Genomic DNA, 17,714 nt, shown 5'->3' with positions numbered 1-17,714 from the left:
GTCTAACAAGCATTCTAATAAGGAGAACCTCCATTTCTTTAGCCATTTAGTCTTTGTAACCTTTGCTTAATCTTCAGACGGGTAGAAGGTAAAAATAAAACATAATGGAAGCTATTGCAGAAAAAAAAATCTGTTATGTGACTAGTTTTCATTTTAGCTGTGAAAATATTATGAGCTGACACCATGCCTGCATCTAATTTTACTCATTTTATTTCGTCTAAAATATGAAATTTCAACTAATCAGTTTCCTTATCCCATTGGCATATGCAAATAATAATAGTGGTTAACGTGTACCTTTTTTGAGAGGGGTTGGAAAGAAGATGAACCGGAGTAAAAACCAGTACTCAACCTAAGTGACACGTTTAGAGTGTTTGCATTATCCAACATATTATACATATTATCTAACTAACCTATAGTTTCTATTTTTTTATTTATTTCATAAGCAAACCTCTCAAAATCATAGCAGTACTGTAATCTCCATGTGACAATAAAATAAAATAACCAAGTCTATTCGGACTTGCTTTATATGTCATTGATAATCTCTTGCAACAAACTCTTGCTCTGATTAATTTCAAGTCTTTCACCATCCTTAACCTGAACAATAAAAAAAAGTCTTGGTTAAAAATAATTAAAGTGAATATTATATTATCAGATTATTAAGTTTTTATAAAGTAGCACATGCATACTAAAGTACGCAGATGAATCAAAGTTCATCTTCAAGTCTCTTACGGGTTTAATAACATACAAGGTATGGTACTCTCTCTGATGAAATGTAGTAAAAAACAAGTTTGATTCTTATCTTGAATCACCTGTATGCAGCTTGTAATCAGAAATGCACCTTTTGTGGTTGTAAAATTGGTGTCAATGAGCTCAATGCCAAAATTATTGAGGGCCTCCATTAATTTGCTGAATCTTCCCCTCTTCTTCTCAATGATGATCTTGACCCAGAGTTTATTCTCATCTATCTGTGCCACTCTGACCTCAGCCTGCAGAAAGTAACAGGGGTAACATTAGTAAATTAACAGTTGTACAGGGCTATTCATTCTTTTTTCAAAGGGAGGATCTTAATTATAGATGACCTGTATCCCCCAATGCTTCATATCCTCCACAGCATCAATTTCATCTACTTTTGCCTCTGCTGTTTTCTCTGAAGTTGCTTCCAATTGGTGAAGCTCTTGGCTGAGACGCTGGACTTCGTGTTGCAGCTTCTCAATGTAGGTGATAGCATCTACAATAATTGTTCCTCTATTCATCTAAAACAAAAATTAAAGTTTATAATCAAGTGCAATCCAACAATTAATGCAATAATTTGTAAATTAAACCATGAAACTGAATATTGAATAAACTATAAGATAAAGAAGGATCAAGTAAGAAAGTACATTTGTGATGATAGGGTTTATAGACCGCAGCATCAAAAGCCTTGTACTGAGTTTCTCCCTCCTTCTCCTTTCAATCTCAAGGTTCTTTGATTTGTACACTCTTGTGTCATCATCATAGTTCCTCTTCCTACTCATCCTTTGCCTGCTACTAACATTTTCAGTAGCAAGAGCAAACTCTTCCATAGTAAAACATAAATGATCCTCATCTTGATACTCCATTTGTGGGAAAAATAGGCCTTGGGGAAATGTGTTCCAAAGGCTTTGTAAATTGAGAATTGGTTGGTGGCTAATAAGTGCTTCTCACAGAGGCATCATGTCAGAGAGAGCAAGTACATTGATGCCTGTTTGGAGGGCCTTTTATGTGGTCCCTGGTTAATTCAGGTATGTTTCTTATGACAAGTGAGAAATATATTCGTGTTTGGCCATTTAAATATGATTATGAATTATGGTTATTTTATAATAAAATGCAGTTAGAAATCACATTGAAGTTGTTTTTAACTTCTTTTTTTGGTTATAGTCTGATAGAAGGCTTTACAAAAAAAAGTCACCACAAAGCCATAAAAGTTAATCTACAAATGTGATTGATAAAATTATCGTGATCAAAGACATGTAACTACTTATTTGTGTTCACGACAGAGGCAAAATGCTGTAACTGTACATGACCAAAAAAACACGATTTTCACTTCGCCTTTGGCAAAGTGCAAATAAACTTTCGTGTGCCTTTTGGGGTGATTCGTTAGGCCTTTGTCAGTTGGGCTTGTTGACTGAAACTGCAAGAGAACAACACTTGAGTGTGGTTGTTAGAGCAGAGACATGTGTTATTATTTATGTCCTTTCTGCCTGAACTAGAATAGTTTTTTAAATTAGTTTTTATTTGAATTTTATTTATTTTTAACCCTTCAAAACTAAAAAAAAAAAATATAGTTTTAGGTCTTGATGTAAAGGGTACTGTTTTATTAAATAAAATTAAAGCAATAATGCTGAATTATATACCTTTATATTTAGTTCAGCTTGGTTGTCAACATGGATTATACATTATAATGCTGAATTCATCAACAACTTATTTATATTTAACCAGTGTTTTGTAATTTTTTTACTGATAAGTATCTTTGTTTAAAAATAATTATGGTTTAGGTACTGCGAGATATTAATTAAAATTTCGTATTAAAATAACCACTGATTAAAAGCTAATATTTTTCAAGGGTTTTCTAAACAATATTTTAAAAAAAAATTGGAAACCACTATGACAAAGCTTTTGGATCATCCTTTTATTAACTGAACCCATAATTAATAGCTCAACCGATTATATTCGGACCATTTAATAAGAAATAATCATACTGAAAATAAAATCAATTCATGGTTAGACAGGGTAAAACGACAGGTCGTACTAAGTCTTTTTTATAATATTTTTGAAGCTTAAATATATCTTTTTTTTAAAAAAAATACACAATAAATAGAACAAAATTATTTTAAGTTATCAACATCTCATTCAAAACAATTTATTAAAAAATGTATCTTATTTCTAAGCCTAAAATCAATATATCTTATTTTATAATCAAAATATTAAAAAATAATTTATAACCAACCAGAGTTAATTTTAGTAAGAGTTAATTTTGTATAAAATAATCAACAGCGGTTGAAAAATTTGTGAAGACAAACACTCATGTTTACTATGCGAATAAGATTGTTTATTATAATGGATACTTGTGGTGAAAAAAAAATTTCAAAAAATTATAACTAAACATTTTTATATTACAAATTGTAAATGTACTCGTTTGTCTTCATTGTAATGTATTTAATCTGATTAATCTAATTTGATATTCATATGGTGAATAATGTTGTGAATTTTTTTCTTATATATCCTTTTTTAATTGTGTTCAAGGATTGAGAAAGAAATAAGATATCAACTTGTTTGGTCAGATTCAGATATTCAATGTAAAGTTGCTCCCTCCTCTCCTTTGGAAATCTATCTCTTTCAAGTATAGTTGGTCCGTATTGAGCTTGAGTTGTCTTTTTCTTTGATTTTGGACAACCATGTTAAACTCATAATTTGGCACCATATTCTTATGTACATAACTCCAGTGTTATTAAAGTACTGTGCAAACTGCTGCTGTTAAAGGACAACACTGATTCTGTTCTGCTTAAGGTTTTAGTGGTATCAGGTTCTCGTCTCTCTATGTATCCTCTTTCCCAGCATCACTTTTGGTGTGTCATAAGAGTACAAGCGTATTAATAATATCTAATATCTATTGAGCCTTTATAACCTTTGCTTAATCTTCAAACGAATTGGTGGTAAAATAAAACATAAAGAAGGAAGTTATTGCAAAAAGAAATATAACATCTTTTATTCAATTAACATGTCAAGAGATAATAAATAATACGAGTGTCGTGTCTTTTTTGGAGGGGATGGAGGGATGCAAGAAAATGAAATGATTTCATAATCACTTCTTCAAAAAGAAAAATCCAGATAATATACTGAATGTGTACCATCTAATAGTAGCAACGAATAAAATTATCTGACATGTAGTTATCTATTTTTTGTCCCTACACAATTAATCCTCTCAATCCTAGAATTCAATAACTAGTAAGTCAATTTCAACGGGCTCTATATGTGGTTGATAACATCTTGCAACAAATTCTTCGCTTGATGAATTTCAAATCTTTCACCATTCTTGCACTGAAAAACAAAAAAAATAAAATCAGTTAAAATAAACAAAGCACATAGTTAAGCTTACAAAGTTGAATCAAAGTGTTCATCTTCAAGTCTATTCTTATGGATTTGATACCACACAGATAATGCTACTCTCCCTGTGATGAAATCATAATCATTGCTATTAAAAATCAAGTTTGATTTTGATCTTTCTTAGAATAACCTTTATGCAGCTTGTAATCAGAAATGATCCTTTGGTGGTTGTGAGATTGGTGTCAATAAGCTCAATGCCAAAATTATTGAGGGCCTGCATCAATCTGTTGAATCTTCCCCTCTTCTTCTCAATAATGATCTTAACCCAGAGTTTATTCTCGTTTATTTGCGCCACTCTGACCTCTTCCTGCAAAAAAAAACAGCAAGGCAACATTAATTAACAGTTGTAGAGGCTATTCATTTTATCTTTATTTTTCAATCAAAGAGATAATCTCATAGATGAGGCGACCTGTATCCCCCAATTCTTCATATCTTCCACAGCATCAATTTCAACTATTTTTGTCTCTGCCGTTTCCACTGAAGTTGCTTCCATTTGGTGTAGCTCTTGGCTGAGATTCTGGACTTTGTCTTGCAGCTTCTCAATGTAGGTGATAGCATCTTCAACAATTGTTGCTTTATTCATCTAAAACCAAAATTAGAGTTTATAATCAGTTTGCATTCCAACAATTAATGTAACAATTTGTAAACTAAACCATGAAAAAGAATATTGAATATTGAATCAACTATATGAGATAAAGAAGTATCCAGTAAGAAAGTGAGGGCTTAGGTAGTTGCATTTGTGATTATAGGCACCATAGACCGCAGCATCAAAAGCCTGCTACTGAGCTTCTCCCTCCTCCTCCTTTCAGTCTCAAGGTTCTTTGATTTGTATTCTCTTGTGTCATCATCATAGTTCCTCTTCCTACTCATCATTTGCCTGCTAAAACCATTTTCAGTAGCAAGAGAAAACTCATCCATAGTGACACAAAGCCAATCTTCATCTTCATACTCCATTTGTGGGAAGGGAGAAAAAACAGGGTTTGAAGAAATGTGTTTCAAGGCTTTGTAAATTGAGAATTTTCTGTTGGAGGCTATATAAGTGCTTCTCACTGAGGGATCATGTCAGAGAGAGAGAGAGAGAGAGTACATTGATGTTTGTTTTGAGGGTGTTTTGGTTTGGTCCCAAGTTAGTTCAGGTACGTTTCTTATCATAAATATATTTATGTTTATGTTTGATCGTTTAGATGTGTCTTCTGCTTCTGCCCGTTGGAATCATCCTAACTGATTTTTTTTGTTACATTCTTCGACTCTTGGTAACAGAATGTGATTATGAAATATGGTTATTTTATTACACAAATGTAGTTAGAAATCACATTGAAGTTGTTCTGAACTTCTTTCTTTGATCAAAGACATGTAACTACTGTACTTATTAGTTTGTACTCTCGATGGAGGCAAATTAATGCAGCAAGTGAAAATACATAAATACTATATTTTTCACGTAGGCTTTGGCAAAGTGCAAATAAATAAACTTTGGAGTGCATTTTGGTGTGATTGGTGAGGCTTTGGCAGTTGGGCTTGTTGACTGAAACTGCCGTAGCAAAGTTGCGTGTGGTTGTTAGAGCAAAGGTATCTTTAATTATTTATGGGCATGGCTGTTGACTATTCATCAGCAACTTATTTATTTTAACCATTGTTCTGTTTTGTAATTTGATTTTTTTTTTCCTGATAGGTATTCTCGTTTAAAAGTAAATTTGCTTGATACAACGTCAGGCACTAATTAAAAGCCTCACCAAAAAAAAACTTTTAATCCTCAAACAAAAGAAAGACACTAATTAAAAGTACATATTAAAATATCCACTTATTATAAAAGTTCATATTTTATTTTTCAAGGGCCGGTCACTAAATTTCTTGGAAAACTAAATTGAGAGTTTTTCCTAATTTAGTTATATAATTATTCTTTATTTGATTTTCATACAAGGTTGATGTCAGTATCGAAATTCTGGTTGTTGAAAATAATTTTGATGGTCAAGTCCTATATTATTTTTAGGTTAAAGCACCTTTGTCTTAACTAATAATGAATTGATCATAATTAGATCTCTACTCAATAAAAGTTAACAATTTTTTTTATAAAGAATTGAGATTTTATCCATGAATTGGGATGGCAAAATAAGCTAACCCAATTCAATTTAATTCGCTCTCAACTTGCCAAAAATTGGTTGGGTTGCACTGGACTTTTTTTAGAATGAGTTAAAAATTTCAACTCAACTTGACCCATGATGTGTTGCATGTGGGGATGAATTAGGCTGATTAGCTAAAATTAAAAAATAAATGGATAAAAAATATAAAAATAGGTAATTCATATGTTGACCATTGAAAAAATAAAAGAGAGATAAATTATAAAAAATAAACATAATGTCACACACAATAATGCTATTTTACTAAATTGACTTGGCATAATCATTCTTATTTTTTCTTTTTCTTTTCTTTTCATTTTTGAGGTAAAAAATGAAAAAGAATGATTAGCATAAAATAAAAGATCGAACAATATGTATATAACATTTATTACCATGAAACCTAACTCAAACATTATTGCATAATTGTTGATAGTGTCTTGAAACCAAATTCTTTAATTGTTGGAGACAAGAATGAAAGTTCAAACACGTATTGAGAAGGATCACATTATTGAATAATAGTTTATAATGTCTTATATAAAATTAAATCCTTTAGTTATTGGAGACAAGAACAAAGGTACAAATTAACAGGGCGTAAGATACGTATTACGATGAGTAATCAATGTGCTTAATTAGACGGTAGAGCAAGGTATCTCATGTCTAATTATTCGTGAAGCAAATCATGACCATAATAATAACTATATGAGCCCAGCAGCATCGGCATTAATTAAGCAGCATTTGTATTTGTTCCTGTAGACTGGAGAGGGACGGTAATGGTACATCAAAGGCACCATTCTAAATGACGATGGCAATTGATTTTGGGTTAGGATTTCTCGATTGAGACGTTTCCATTCACATGAAATCAAGTGGGAGACATGCCCTTGTGCTTCTTCAGCTCAAACGTCTTGGTGTTCACTCATGAAGCAATCAATATATGACCCATCAAGTCCCTTCTCATCTTCACTATGCAACATATTCATATCATTAATTAGAATACATATCACTGCAGCATATCTGACTTTTTAGTAATATTTTTTTAATACTTAATAAAAATATTACTAAAAATCTTTAGTCACATTCAAAAAAATATTATGAAATTATTAAATGTTGTATATAGTTTATATTGTTAAAGTTTAAAAATATAATATAAAAAAATTAAAATATGGACTATGAGTAACACTTGATAAATATCGAAAAACATATTAATAATATTTGTCTATAATTTTACGATAGTTTTTATTAAAAAAAGTTATTAAAAATCATATTTGTAATAGTGTAGGTAAGACATATGTATAGAACACAATACACTATACTAGAATAGACCTCCATGCATTTTAGTTTTACCTTAGCTCCTTCTAAATCATCCGAAAGACGAAGAATTTTAGCCACCGAATGTATAATTTGTGGAACGTTGTGCATGATCCGTGAGGAAGAATGTACGGACAAGGACCACATGCACTCCTGTGCTCACAATGCCATTGTTCAAGTACTCCTCTAACATTGGCAAAAAAGCATTCAACAATCGCACCCACTGTTTCAAAATAATTGACATGTGACATGCATGATGCATCATGAAATACACAAAAATAATTGACATGATAAAATAAATTGACTCTTCACCGATCTTTTTAGGGAATCTATAGGGTTCAAGCCATGCTTTTTGTAGATCTTTTCGGCAAAATCATTGGTAATTTCGTGAAGAACTCTTAAACACATTTTCATGAAGTCTGGAAATTGCTCTGTACCAGCCAATTCCCATCTGAATGAATCGAGAGAAATCAATTCGTTGTAAGCACCAGATTGTTAGGAATCTAAAAGCTATCCACCAGAAGACTAATTATTCGTGATAACGATGCCAAAAGCTTGATCCTCTACCAAGTTATGCATTAAAAAAAAAAACTAAAAACTTTATCCTTAATGATTGCAACATAAATCTAGCCTTAGTTTGATGTTTGTTGAAACAACAAAATACAGTAGAAGAAAACCGAAGCTTCCTGACCTGGTCGTTCATTATATCTAAAAGCTACAGTACCAACCTCCAAAATTTGAAAGGCTTTCACTCCATCCAAAATGTTTCATCTATATATCAAACATGTTGGTCCGAGCAAATGACCGGTCTTTCTTGGTTTCTTAATATCTCAAATGGTAAACAAAAAATTATTAGGTAATCTAACATGCAGTTATTATTAGTACTAAAGTGAATTCCAAGGCTTGTCGCATTGAGAAATGGCTAAGTTGATGAACGAACCTTGGTTTTTGTAACAATACAAACCATTTAAAACAAAACTTTGTTGTTAACACTTCGGGCTTATCATTTTATTTGTAGCCATGAGACACGTTGTGCGTGTGCATAATCAGCATGATGCTGTCAGATTACCTATCAGTTGACTACCACCAACATTATTCTTTGGAATTATCCATTCTCTAGTTAACAATTATGTGAAGAACAAACACGCCAACATAGTCTTGGTTACCCCCATAGTCTTTTTTCAATCATAAAATACATGGGTTGCTGACATGTTGAAGTATCCAATCCTTTTTGTGTGGTTCAGATCAACAAAGGCACTTCAAATCTAGCAAAACGTGTTTTTGGTTGTTTAATGAATATTGAATATCACTAAAGGGGATCTTCTTTTTACTATTATTGACAAAGATTTTATTAGAATTTACATTATGAATGTATTAGAAATCACAATAAAAATACATTAATCATATATTTTAATAAAAACTTCCTATTTTAAATTTCTTAATTAGTGTCTTAAGAATATTGGTGAGGCTGAAGCCCCAGAAGGAGTATTATAGATTTCTCTTATGTTTTTCTTTTCTTCACAAAGCAAAACAAATGGCAGTGTCTCTTATATAAAAATTAATCATACGTGAAGTCTGTTACAGAATATGATATCTGTACAGTATTTGCATAACTTTACTCCTTTAATACTTGAAGACTACACAAGGATACACACAAAATTCAGTGTCAAATCTGAAACTGTAAATCATGAACAGAGTTTTGGCAAGTACATAGCATTGCTCATAATATGAGTCCCTGACTTCTTCATACTGGCCAGTTGGGTCCCACTCTGCATTCCTTCCAAATCCCCTCTAAGTTCTTCAGCATCATAGCTTCTCTTTCCAACATCCTCTTTCACTTCCATGTTCTTGAAGCTTTTACGAAACATGGACTCAAAAAAGTTTTTCAAATGATCATTTTCCTGGAGTAAGGTCTTCATTCGGCTGTGTCTAGTAGCATAAGCTCTAGGTTTTGCCTCTGAAGGAAACACCAAGTTTCGAGTAAGATGCCTCAAAAGTTCAGCTGACAGCTTCTCGTGGTTCAGTGTACAACAAATACTTATCTTCTCTTTTTCACTTAATCCTGCATGGACCTATGAATCTATATCAATAACTGAAAGAGACTTCATAAATCACCACATTGCCAAAAAAAATAAATAGTAGAAGCAATAATCAATTAGAAGCTTCAAGCATTCTAAAGTGAAAACTTGCATACAACACAAGGATTGCTATGTTGCACACTAGTAGAATCATAGAACAATGCAAATTGGTAGCTTACCTTTAGATACATGTCCATGGCTAGGTACAATTGATCATGAGATTCCCTGGCTACATCTGGGAGCACTGTAATCAATGCTTCAAACTCAAAAGGTTTGAGATGGGGATCTGGAGCAACTTCCACAAGGAACAAATCCATCATTTTCGCCACTCTCATAAGTCGATTCGAGGTTAACTCAAAACTGCCTCCAAAGAAAAATATGTGTACGAGCCTTAGGACAAAATCAACATCATATGCTTGACCCTTCCCATGTGGAGATGGAAGAAGTAGATAATCAATTGTTGTTTGATCCAGCAGAGGACCTATAAGACTTTCTATCTTGCTTATGAAACTTCTGCTCATTTTCAAACTAACAGCGGTTCTATTAAGATTGAATAAATCCTTGCAAGAAATTGATCTCAAATCTAGCAGCAAAAGAAGATCGATTACAACCTCAGTAGACTCAATCTTCTCAGCTTGTGCAGCACCAAGACAACTTGAGTTGTGATAGTAGAACAGAAACCTAGAGACCACACCATGATCAAAATCATAACATACCATTGTCCTTATGACCTTATCCAACAAATCAATCTTTAAGAACAGAAGATGTTCAAACCACCATGTAGCCCCAGAGGAGTTATTTCTCCAGCTGTTATTGCTGCTAGTATCACAAGAAAATTGAAAGCTTGACCTGTTGGAGGAACATGTATTTGGACTTGTGATGCCTGGTGAAGCTAGCCTCTCTATCAAGTGATCCACAATTCTGTCCAGAATTGCCAAATAATCTTTGAAAGAAAACAAGCCTTGACACTGTTTCAATGCTTCAAGGAGCTCAGACCAAGTCCAGAAACGAACCCCTTCAAGAAACTTTTCAATGTGGGGTTTCAAGTTGGGTGTTCCAGGACCATCATCATCACATTCCATCTCCAGGAAATGAACGGCAGAACATAGCATGGCCACGTTGGATGGAGTCATCTCCATACTTCTATCGTAGCAAAGTGGTACTATGAGCTCAAAAGCATGTGCAGCCCCTGGAAAGTCACAAAATGTAACTTTCACTCCCACATTTATGTCATAAGATTACCAGAAAAGTTGCTAAATTTACGGGAGAAAGGTGATAGAATATTCTGCACGGTATTAAGGAAGGTTAGAATTAGATGGCATGAAGAAGTATTGAAAAATATTTGATTTCTTTACCAAAGAAAGTAAAATAGTGCAATGTATGAAAGACACAAATAATGCATCCAATTTTCACCAAAACATTTCTTTTTATATTTTTTAGAAATAACATGTATCCTCTAATTAAAGACAATTATGCTTAAACTGAATAAAATTATTATAAACGGTAAAAATCTATCTTTTTTAAGTATTTATCATAATTATATATTTAAAACTTGAATTCAACACTATTGGTTAAAGAGAATAACATGCATCATGCAATTAAATAGCAAATATAGCCACAGGAGAATAAATGTGATGATGATACAAGAAAGCCTCCAGCAGAAGGCATTTGAGATGATAAATCATGGGGGTCATGTTTGTAGGAAGGGAAAGACGTACATAGGCCATGCACTTCGTGCAATCCATAATGACATGAAGGGTACTGCAAGCAGGTCCACATGCCTGCCATGCTTTTAAGGTGTAATTAAATTAAATGATGTTAAGTGTCTACTTCTCATGCTGTTGGGAGTAAAGAACATGCGCATGCTAGCTAATCACCATCCGTTTCACTCAATAGACTACAACTCTACAAGTTACTTAAAATAAAATAAAGAGTTTCACCTTGGTTACCATGAAAGTTTCTTCGCCATTGATATTGACTTCAAGGTCACAGTCCCAGCAAGCTCCCATTGTTCCAACATTAATAAGTATGCATGTCAAAAAAGCATGTGAGGATTAGGAAGTTTGTGGGGCATATCTGTAAATGATCAGAAAAGGGAAGTTCGTGGGAACATGAATTTGTAAAGGAAAGGATCGTCGGTTACAAGAAAAAGAAAAACATGATGTGAACATGTTTTAGCTTAGTCAACAAATCAAAGGAGCATGAGATGCTTATATACTTATTGAAAGACACAGAAGGCAACAGGTATTGAATAGTAATAAATTACAAGTTAATTAAATAAACTATAAATTAACTAAAATAACTTGTTAAACACATTCTTAATTGACAAAATCAACAAATTAAAGTCTTTTTTATCCAATTTTTAGCGTCCAAAATTTTTTTACATCAATTTATTTTACAAAAACATTAATTTTCTTGTTATCTCTATTTTTCTCCTTGCTAAATAGTCCGACACTATATCAAGTGTTAAAAGACTATACAACATGATGTAAACTAAATACTTGCGCAGTGTTTGTTTATTCATAAAATTGAACGATCTGCTTTAGTAGGGCATCACTTTCCATTAGTTTTTTTGGCCACCGAATAAAAAAATGGAGACATGTTGGGAGACCCAACGCAAGAAACACAGAACACAATTCTGACCATGCGCATTGATCATGGTAATTAAAGTAATCCATAATTCAAAGTATCTTGCTTGACTGAATTAGCTTGGCACAATGGCACTTCCCTTTTTCCGTTACTCATGCCACAATTTTTTGAGGTGGTAGCTTGCTTGACCAACCAATTCAGTGGACAATGGATCCCACTATTTTAGGGATGGGAAAATCAACTCTATTTTGCCTTTAGCTGAAATATCTAATGCCGAATGCCCTCATCGGTGACAAATCTATTGACTTGGTTCACTGTTTTGGAAAAAGAAAACTATAACTTAATTAACAGTCAATTTTATAGGTATTATTAATAATATTTTAATTTGAATTTCATTTCCTTATAAATAATAACCAAGCTTGTGCCTTAAAATGCCTATTCCATTGTCTTTCCCGTCATACTATTGCAATCACACCTGCCACTAGAGTATCATCATTGTCGCCATCATATTAAGGCTGCCATTAATGGTACTACTAGGACGTAAACACCAACTCACACCATGTTATGGATGATCTTGCTATTAAAGAATTTATTTATTCTCAATCAATTCATGAATGGTTTGACATAAAATAATAAATACAAGGATTATATTTTTTAACTGAAAATTCTTTATAAAGAGAACAAATAAAAGTTTATATTAATAGAATGAATTATTCTAAAAATGTGGAAATTTAGACTCTTATGATAAAAGTTTAATTTTTGACTATGTGGATAGAATAGTATTCCTGAGTATATAGAGGAATTATTCTTTAACTGGTATTTTACTTCTTCTATAATTAATCTCATAATTTTGTGTCATACAAATAAAGAAAAAACTTCGTACCCCATTGCCCAGAGGCTCTTCGCTATGCGAAGGTATGGGGGAGGGATGTTGTACGCAGCCTTACCCTTGCATACGCAAAGAGGCTGTTTCCGGATTCGAACCCATGACCAACAAGTCACCAAGGCACAACTTTACCGCTGCACCAGGGCTCGCCCTCTTGTGTCATACAAATACATTGCATTAAAAAAAAAAGTGAAATGAGTTGATGAGTTTTGTCGTCCTTACATTCAATTCATCAAATAATGAGTAGAGCTTTATCCGTATTTTGAAATATGAATAGTAAAGACCAATGTTTTCATTTTATGACATGTTAGTAGGTTTTTGGTGAATGAAAGGAGCAACAACCCCCTAAAAGAAACCCCTAAAACTTCCGCTGAAAGGTGATGACAAATCCGAAACGGCATTCAAAATGAAAGAAGGAACATTATCAAAAACTCTCAACTGATCATCAAGAGAATATGCAAAATTTGCTAATCTATTCGCAACCTGATTCGCTTCTCCAATAGCATGCGTCCAAATGAAATAGAAAAATGATATTAAATAGAAAATAAAAAGAGAGCATAATTTTTTTTATAAAAAAAAGACAATGAGAGCTAAGATTATATTATTAAAATATCTTTTTGTTAAAAGTTATTTTTTAATTAGAAGAATGTATAAAGAGCAAAGAACAAAATAGACACAAGTGATTAGTTTCAGAACTATAATGGCTTTTGGACTATCGGTCTACCATCCAAAAGTGTTGTTTGTTTAGACATTATACTATAATGCACTGATAAATTATTAGTAAGAATTTATTTAAAATGCATTGTTTTTATTTTTTTAAAAAAACATTTGCCTACCATCCAAAAGATTGTTTCTGTAGGATGATAGGGAAAATACTCATTATTGAGTGTGTTCTTATTAAATATTATTTGAGGTAAACCCATAAATAATAATGAGTTTAAATTGGTGATAAGGACTCTTTTATGTTCCGATTGATGCATGGGACGGTATAGAAGAAGAACAGGACAGAATAATTATTTAAGGTATTGGACAACTTTTTATTTTATATGTTATTTGATGAATGTACAATACATAAATTTGTTCTACGGGATAACTGTACTATATAATTTACCAAGTTATAAAATTTGGGTTTTTTGTCCTATCCCATGATATTTATTTTGTCCTTTGCCGCAGCGATTTTTACAAATTTGTAATGTCCTATCCCCCAAGCTTTAATGTGTTTAATTTGATTAATCCATGGACAAATTATTCTCACTCTTCCACCTGTGTTCTCAAGTTGGATGGCCACTGGCCTATCGGCTAACTTTGTTTTGTTTCACATCACTTCGTATTTACTATTCCTTTCTTATATCCGTCATTAATGATCTATATCACCTTCATGTTAATCACAACAGTCAGCAACTCCAATCATAACCGGCCTCCCTCTCTTATATACCCTGTACTTTATTCATTCTTATTTTTGGGTCATAAAGTATTGTTGGATTTGAATTTCAAATAGAAAATCACAATTTGGACAAACTGTGAGACACGAGCTTTTACTCAAATTTGAGACTAACTCAACGATACCCAAACACGCATTGCAATCTGCCAAGTGCCAACCAAGGGTGTTGATTTCTGTTATGGAAAACACTTTGGAGTACTTAACGGATGCATCCCACAACGGACAAATCCTAAGTAGGAGTTCTTAATTCCCCTGCTAGTTTAAAATTCTATTTAAAGCGTAAGGCAATATTTGCATTAAAAAAAAAAACACCCACACATGCCAAATTTTTAGTTTGGCTCTTACGCTAATGCCTAGTTAAAAATGTGAAAAATCATTTGGTATGTTTTTTTTTTTTTACAGAATTATTTGGTATGTTAAAAACAGTTACAATGCAAATAATATTCTCGACTTTACCTGTTTGGCAATAGAATTTTTGTATTTCATAGTTAATTAAAGCAAGTGTAGTGATCATATACCGTGATCAAGCAGAGTATTACTCATTGCGATAATTATTTAGATTAAACCCAATCAGCAATACACAATACAATATAAATTCAGAAAAGAATAGAAAAGGTCCCCAGGTCGTATTAGACCATCAGATGAATATAACAAATATAAGGCTTGGAGCCGCCCATAATTTACACATAAGCAGAGACTCAAACTTCATTTAGCAACTAAGATGCCCAAAAATTTATCTCAATGAAGCAATCACTAAAATTAACATGATGTATCTAACAAATTGCTTTCTACATGTATTCTACATTTTGGCCCACAAATACCAAGATAAATAGTATGTATACAAATCACAGTCACACTGATACTGTAGCCAGAGACTATATTTGGATTTCATGTCACCTATACTCAGGCACAAAATAAAGAAAAAATATTTCTTGTAATAATATTTTGAAATATCAAAGAATCTTCAGTTTACCCTTGGCCACAGAATCCTTAACAAGCTCCATATGGCATGAAGCTTTCTGGGCTCCAGTCAACCCGGAACAGGTGCCACTGGCCCCTAAAGTGACAGCAAAGTAAAGATAAACAGTGCAGAGGAGAGTTAGCAGAACAAGAGCAGATAAGAGGAAGCGATGCCTCTGAAAAAGTGTGGACCAACTACCCAGTTCATCCTTTGTAAACTGCCTCCTGAAAGATGGAGACTTGAGACGAGGAGAAGTCAGAAAGGAGTCAAGAACCATGGCTTCAATATCAACCTTTTTCAAACCCCTGAAGCTGTACATTGTGCAAAAATACCAGTCAAGTTGTGATTCTATTTGAATGCTATGTAAGGCTTAAATTATGACATATCAATTTTGCAATTTCAATCCCACCCTTCCCTGTCATTTCCCTCTTAGTCTTTATACACAATCATGCATACATAATTGAACATATTTTTGGCTTCCAGAAAAAATAATATTGCCATTGGATCAATTTCTGTTACTAGACGACTAGGAAAGGTGAAAAACACTTAAAATTATGACCAGATATCAGTTCAGAATCTACAAGGAAAGTCTTAGTCTTCCCTCAAACAAAATTTAGTCTCTCATGCCTAATAATCCTTCAAAAGGAGTAAGTGCCATTACACAGACAGTATCTCAAAATCAAGCCACGAGTGCAAATTCAGAGATGCCAAATGCAAAACTTGCAGGGTTATAAAAAAAAATGGTCCACCACCATGATTTTGGCATGCTGAGGTCTTTGGAGTCTCTACAACCGAATTCAGTAATTTACGTTGATTTTAAATCAATTTTACAAATGCTAATCCAAACACATACTAATTGTGGCCGCAATGGCCACATTTGTCTGCAATTTCCCACAATGTCAAGGATTGGAACAACTGTGACCACGATCTAACTTCAAACCTTGAAAACCCTCAACAACATACTAACCTCACAAAACTTTTCACTAAACAGAAAATTGGCATATTCAAGATTCAACTCTAACTACAGAGACAATAAAAAATCTACACTAAAACAGCAAAAATCCCAAATCAACAAGATCGGCCCTTTTACTCAAATTTCAGCAAGAAATGCTACTTTAAAACAAAAAAGAAACGTAGATCTTTTTTCTTGTCGGAAAAAATAGGAAAAACAAGCTTCTGCGAAAATAAAAAGTTAAGTTCATTTCTCAAAATATTATATATCTGTAAGAATTCACAGGATATGACAGCCAATTGCAAGAAGGTGTCATGTGTAGGGTTACATAATTGACAATTAATTCCCGAATTGATCCAATCTAATGAAAATTCAAAAGAAAAAAGAGTGAGTGTGTATCCGATTTAGTTTTCACTCAAACAAAAGAAGCTTTTTAGAATCGTGAAGTAATTACAACTAATCATAATAGGCAAAATGTGATGAGCAGAGCAAGATTAATTTGAGAATTGATGTTGCGAAAGATGAAAGAAGCCCTAGATCCAACGATATGAAAGAAAGATAAAGACATGAAAATATTAATAATAATAATAATACATACCCTTCCCCTTCGCCTTTGAAGAGATCGCGAGACGTGATGAGACACTTGCCGCACAATATGTGAAACAAACGCAAGCGAATTGCTTTCCTTATAAAGTTCGCTCAATACGCGTATACAACTCACACTCCCCTTTATTATCTTTATTATCATGAATGTACGGTACTAACTAAATCTCTTCAAGTTTGAAATAATATTCTTGATTTGGTTCCTTTTTCGTGTGTTTAATCTCTTTGTCGTGTTACTAACTCTTTAATTAAGGACAGATTAGTAAGATTAAGTTTATGCATAGATAAACGCACATGTTATATTAGAGAGACTTTTGATCTTATATATTTAATATAATTTATATTTTTCAAAAAAAAACTAATCTGTGTTCTTTTATTTTGTCCTTTCGATTTTCAAAAGGCCACCCAAACCATGGTGCGTTCTTTTTTTTTTCTTTTTTAGTGAGACTCAAATTACCATTATTAGCAGCATAAGGCGTCCAGGTCCAACTCGCCGATTTTTTTGTTGGAAGACATTGATACATGTATTAATTTGAGGGACCATATAATATAATTTCGAGTCATGGTCAGGTCAACAAAACAAAGATACTCAGAGGTCCCTCTCATTAAATTGAATCATTGGGCTTGACTTCCTAACACGCATTTATGTATGTTGAACCTACT

General features: G+C 32.9%; 4 protein-coding genes and 1 long non-coding RNA gene across 5 annotated transcripts; all 5 read right to left on the bottom strand.

The window, feature by feature from the left end:
- Window positions 1-312: 312 nt before the first annotated feature.
- Window positions 313-1,843, bottom strand: LOC114387568 (transcription factor DYT1-like). The gene is made up of 4 exons (XM_028347766.1): window positions 1,380-1,843; window positions 1,080-1,253; window positions 810-986; window positions 313-594 (listed from the first exon to the last, which is right to left on the bottom strand). The coding sequence occupies exons 1-4, from the start codon at window positions 1,596-1,598 to the stop codon at window positions 523-525; spliced, it is 642 nt and encodes a 213-aa protein (XP_028203567.1). The 5' UTR covers window positions 1,599-1,843; the 3' UTR covers window positions 313-522.
- Window positions 1,844-3,775: 1,932 nt separating this feature from the next.
- LOC114386747 (transcription factor DYT1-like) lies at window positions 3,776-5,282 on the bottom strand. Its single transcript, XM_028346784.1, has 3 exons — window positions 4,532-5,282; window positions 4,253-4,429; window positions 3,776-4,056 (listed from the first exon to the last, which is right to left on the bottom strand). The coding sequence occupies exons 1-3, from the start codon at window positions 4,703-4,705 to the stop codon at window positions 3,985-3,987; spliced, it is 423 nt and encodes a 140-aa protein (XP_028202585.1). The 5' UTR covers window positions 4,706-5,282; the 3' UTR covers window positions 3,776-3,984.
- A 1,459-nt stretch (window positions 5,283-6,741) lies between these two features.
- LOC114386418 lies at window positions 6,742-8,322 on the bottom strand. Its single transcript, XR_003661076.1, has 2 exons — window positions 7,578-8,322; window positions 6,742-7,196 (listed from the first exon to the last, which is right to left on the bottom strand). It is a non-coding gene; the product is annotated as an uncharacterized LOC114386418 (long non-coding RNA).
- Window positions 8,323-9,056: 734 nt separating this feature from the next.
- On the bottom strand, window positions 9,057-11,041 carry LOC114387675 (BTB/POZ domain-containing protein At3g22104-like). Its single transcript, XM_028347883.1, has 2 exons — window positions 9,799-11,041; window positions 9,057-9,613 (listed from the first exon to the last, which is right to left on the bottom strand). The coding sequence occupies exons 1-2, from the start codon at window positions 10,756-10,758 to the stop codon at window positions 9,227-9,229; spliced, it is 1,347 nt and encodes a 448-aa protein (XP_028203684.1). The 5' UTR covers window positions 10,759-11,041; the 3' UTR covers window positions 9,057-9,226.
- Window positions 11,042-15,108: 4,067 nt separating this feature from the next.
- On the bottom strand, window positions 15,109-17,194 carry LOC114388727. Its single transcript, XM_028349375.1, has 2 exons — window positions 17,047-17,194; window positions 15,109-15,807 (listed from the first exon to the last, which is right to left on the bottom strand). Exon 2 carries the CDS (start codon window positions 15,771-15,773, stop codon window positions 15,489-15,491), a length of 285 nt encoding a protein of 94 aa, XP_028205176.1. The 5' UTR covers window positions 15,774-15,807; window positions 17,047-17,194; the 3' UTR covers window positions 15,109-15,488.
- Window positions 17,195-17,714: the final 520 nt, after the last annotated feature.

Source organism: Glycine soja, chromosome 15 (assembly GCF_004193775.1).
Source record: "Glycine soja cultivar W05 chromosome 15, ASM419377v2, whole genome shotgun sequence".
Classification (NCBI taxonomy): domain Eukaryota; kingdom Viridiplantae; phylum Streptophyta; class Magnoliopsida; order Fabales; family Fabaceae; genus Glycine; species Glycine soja.
This window is presented reverse-complemented; position numbering and strand designations above follow the sequence as displayed.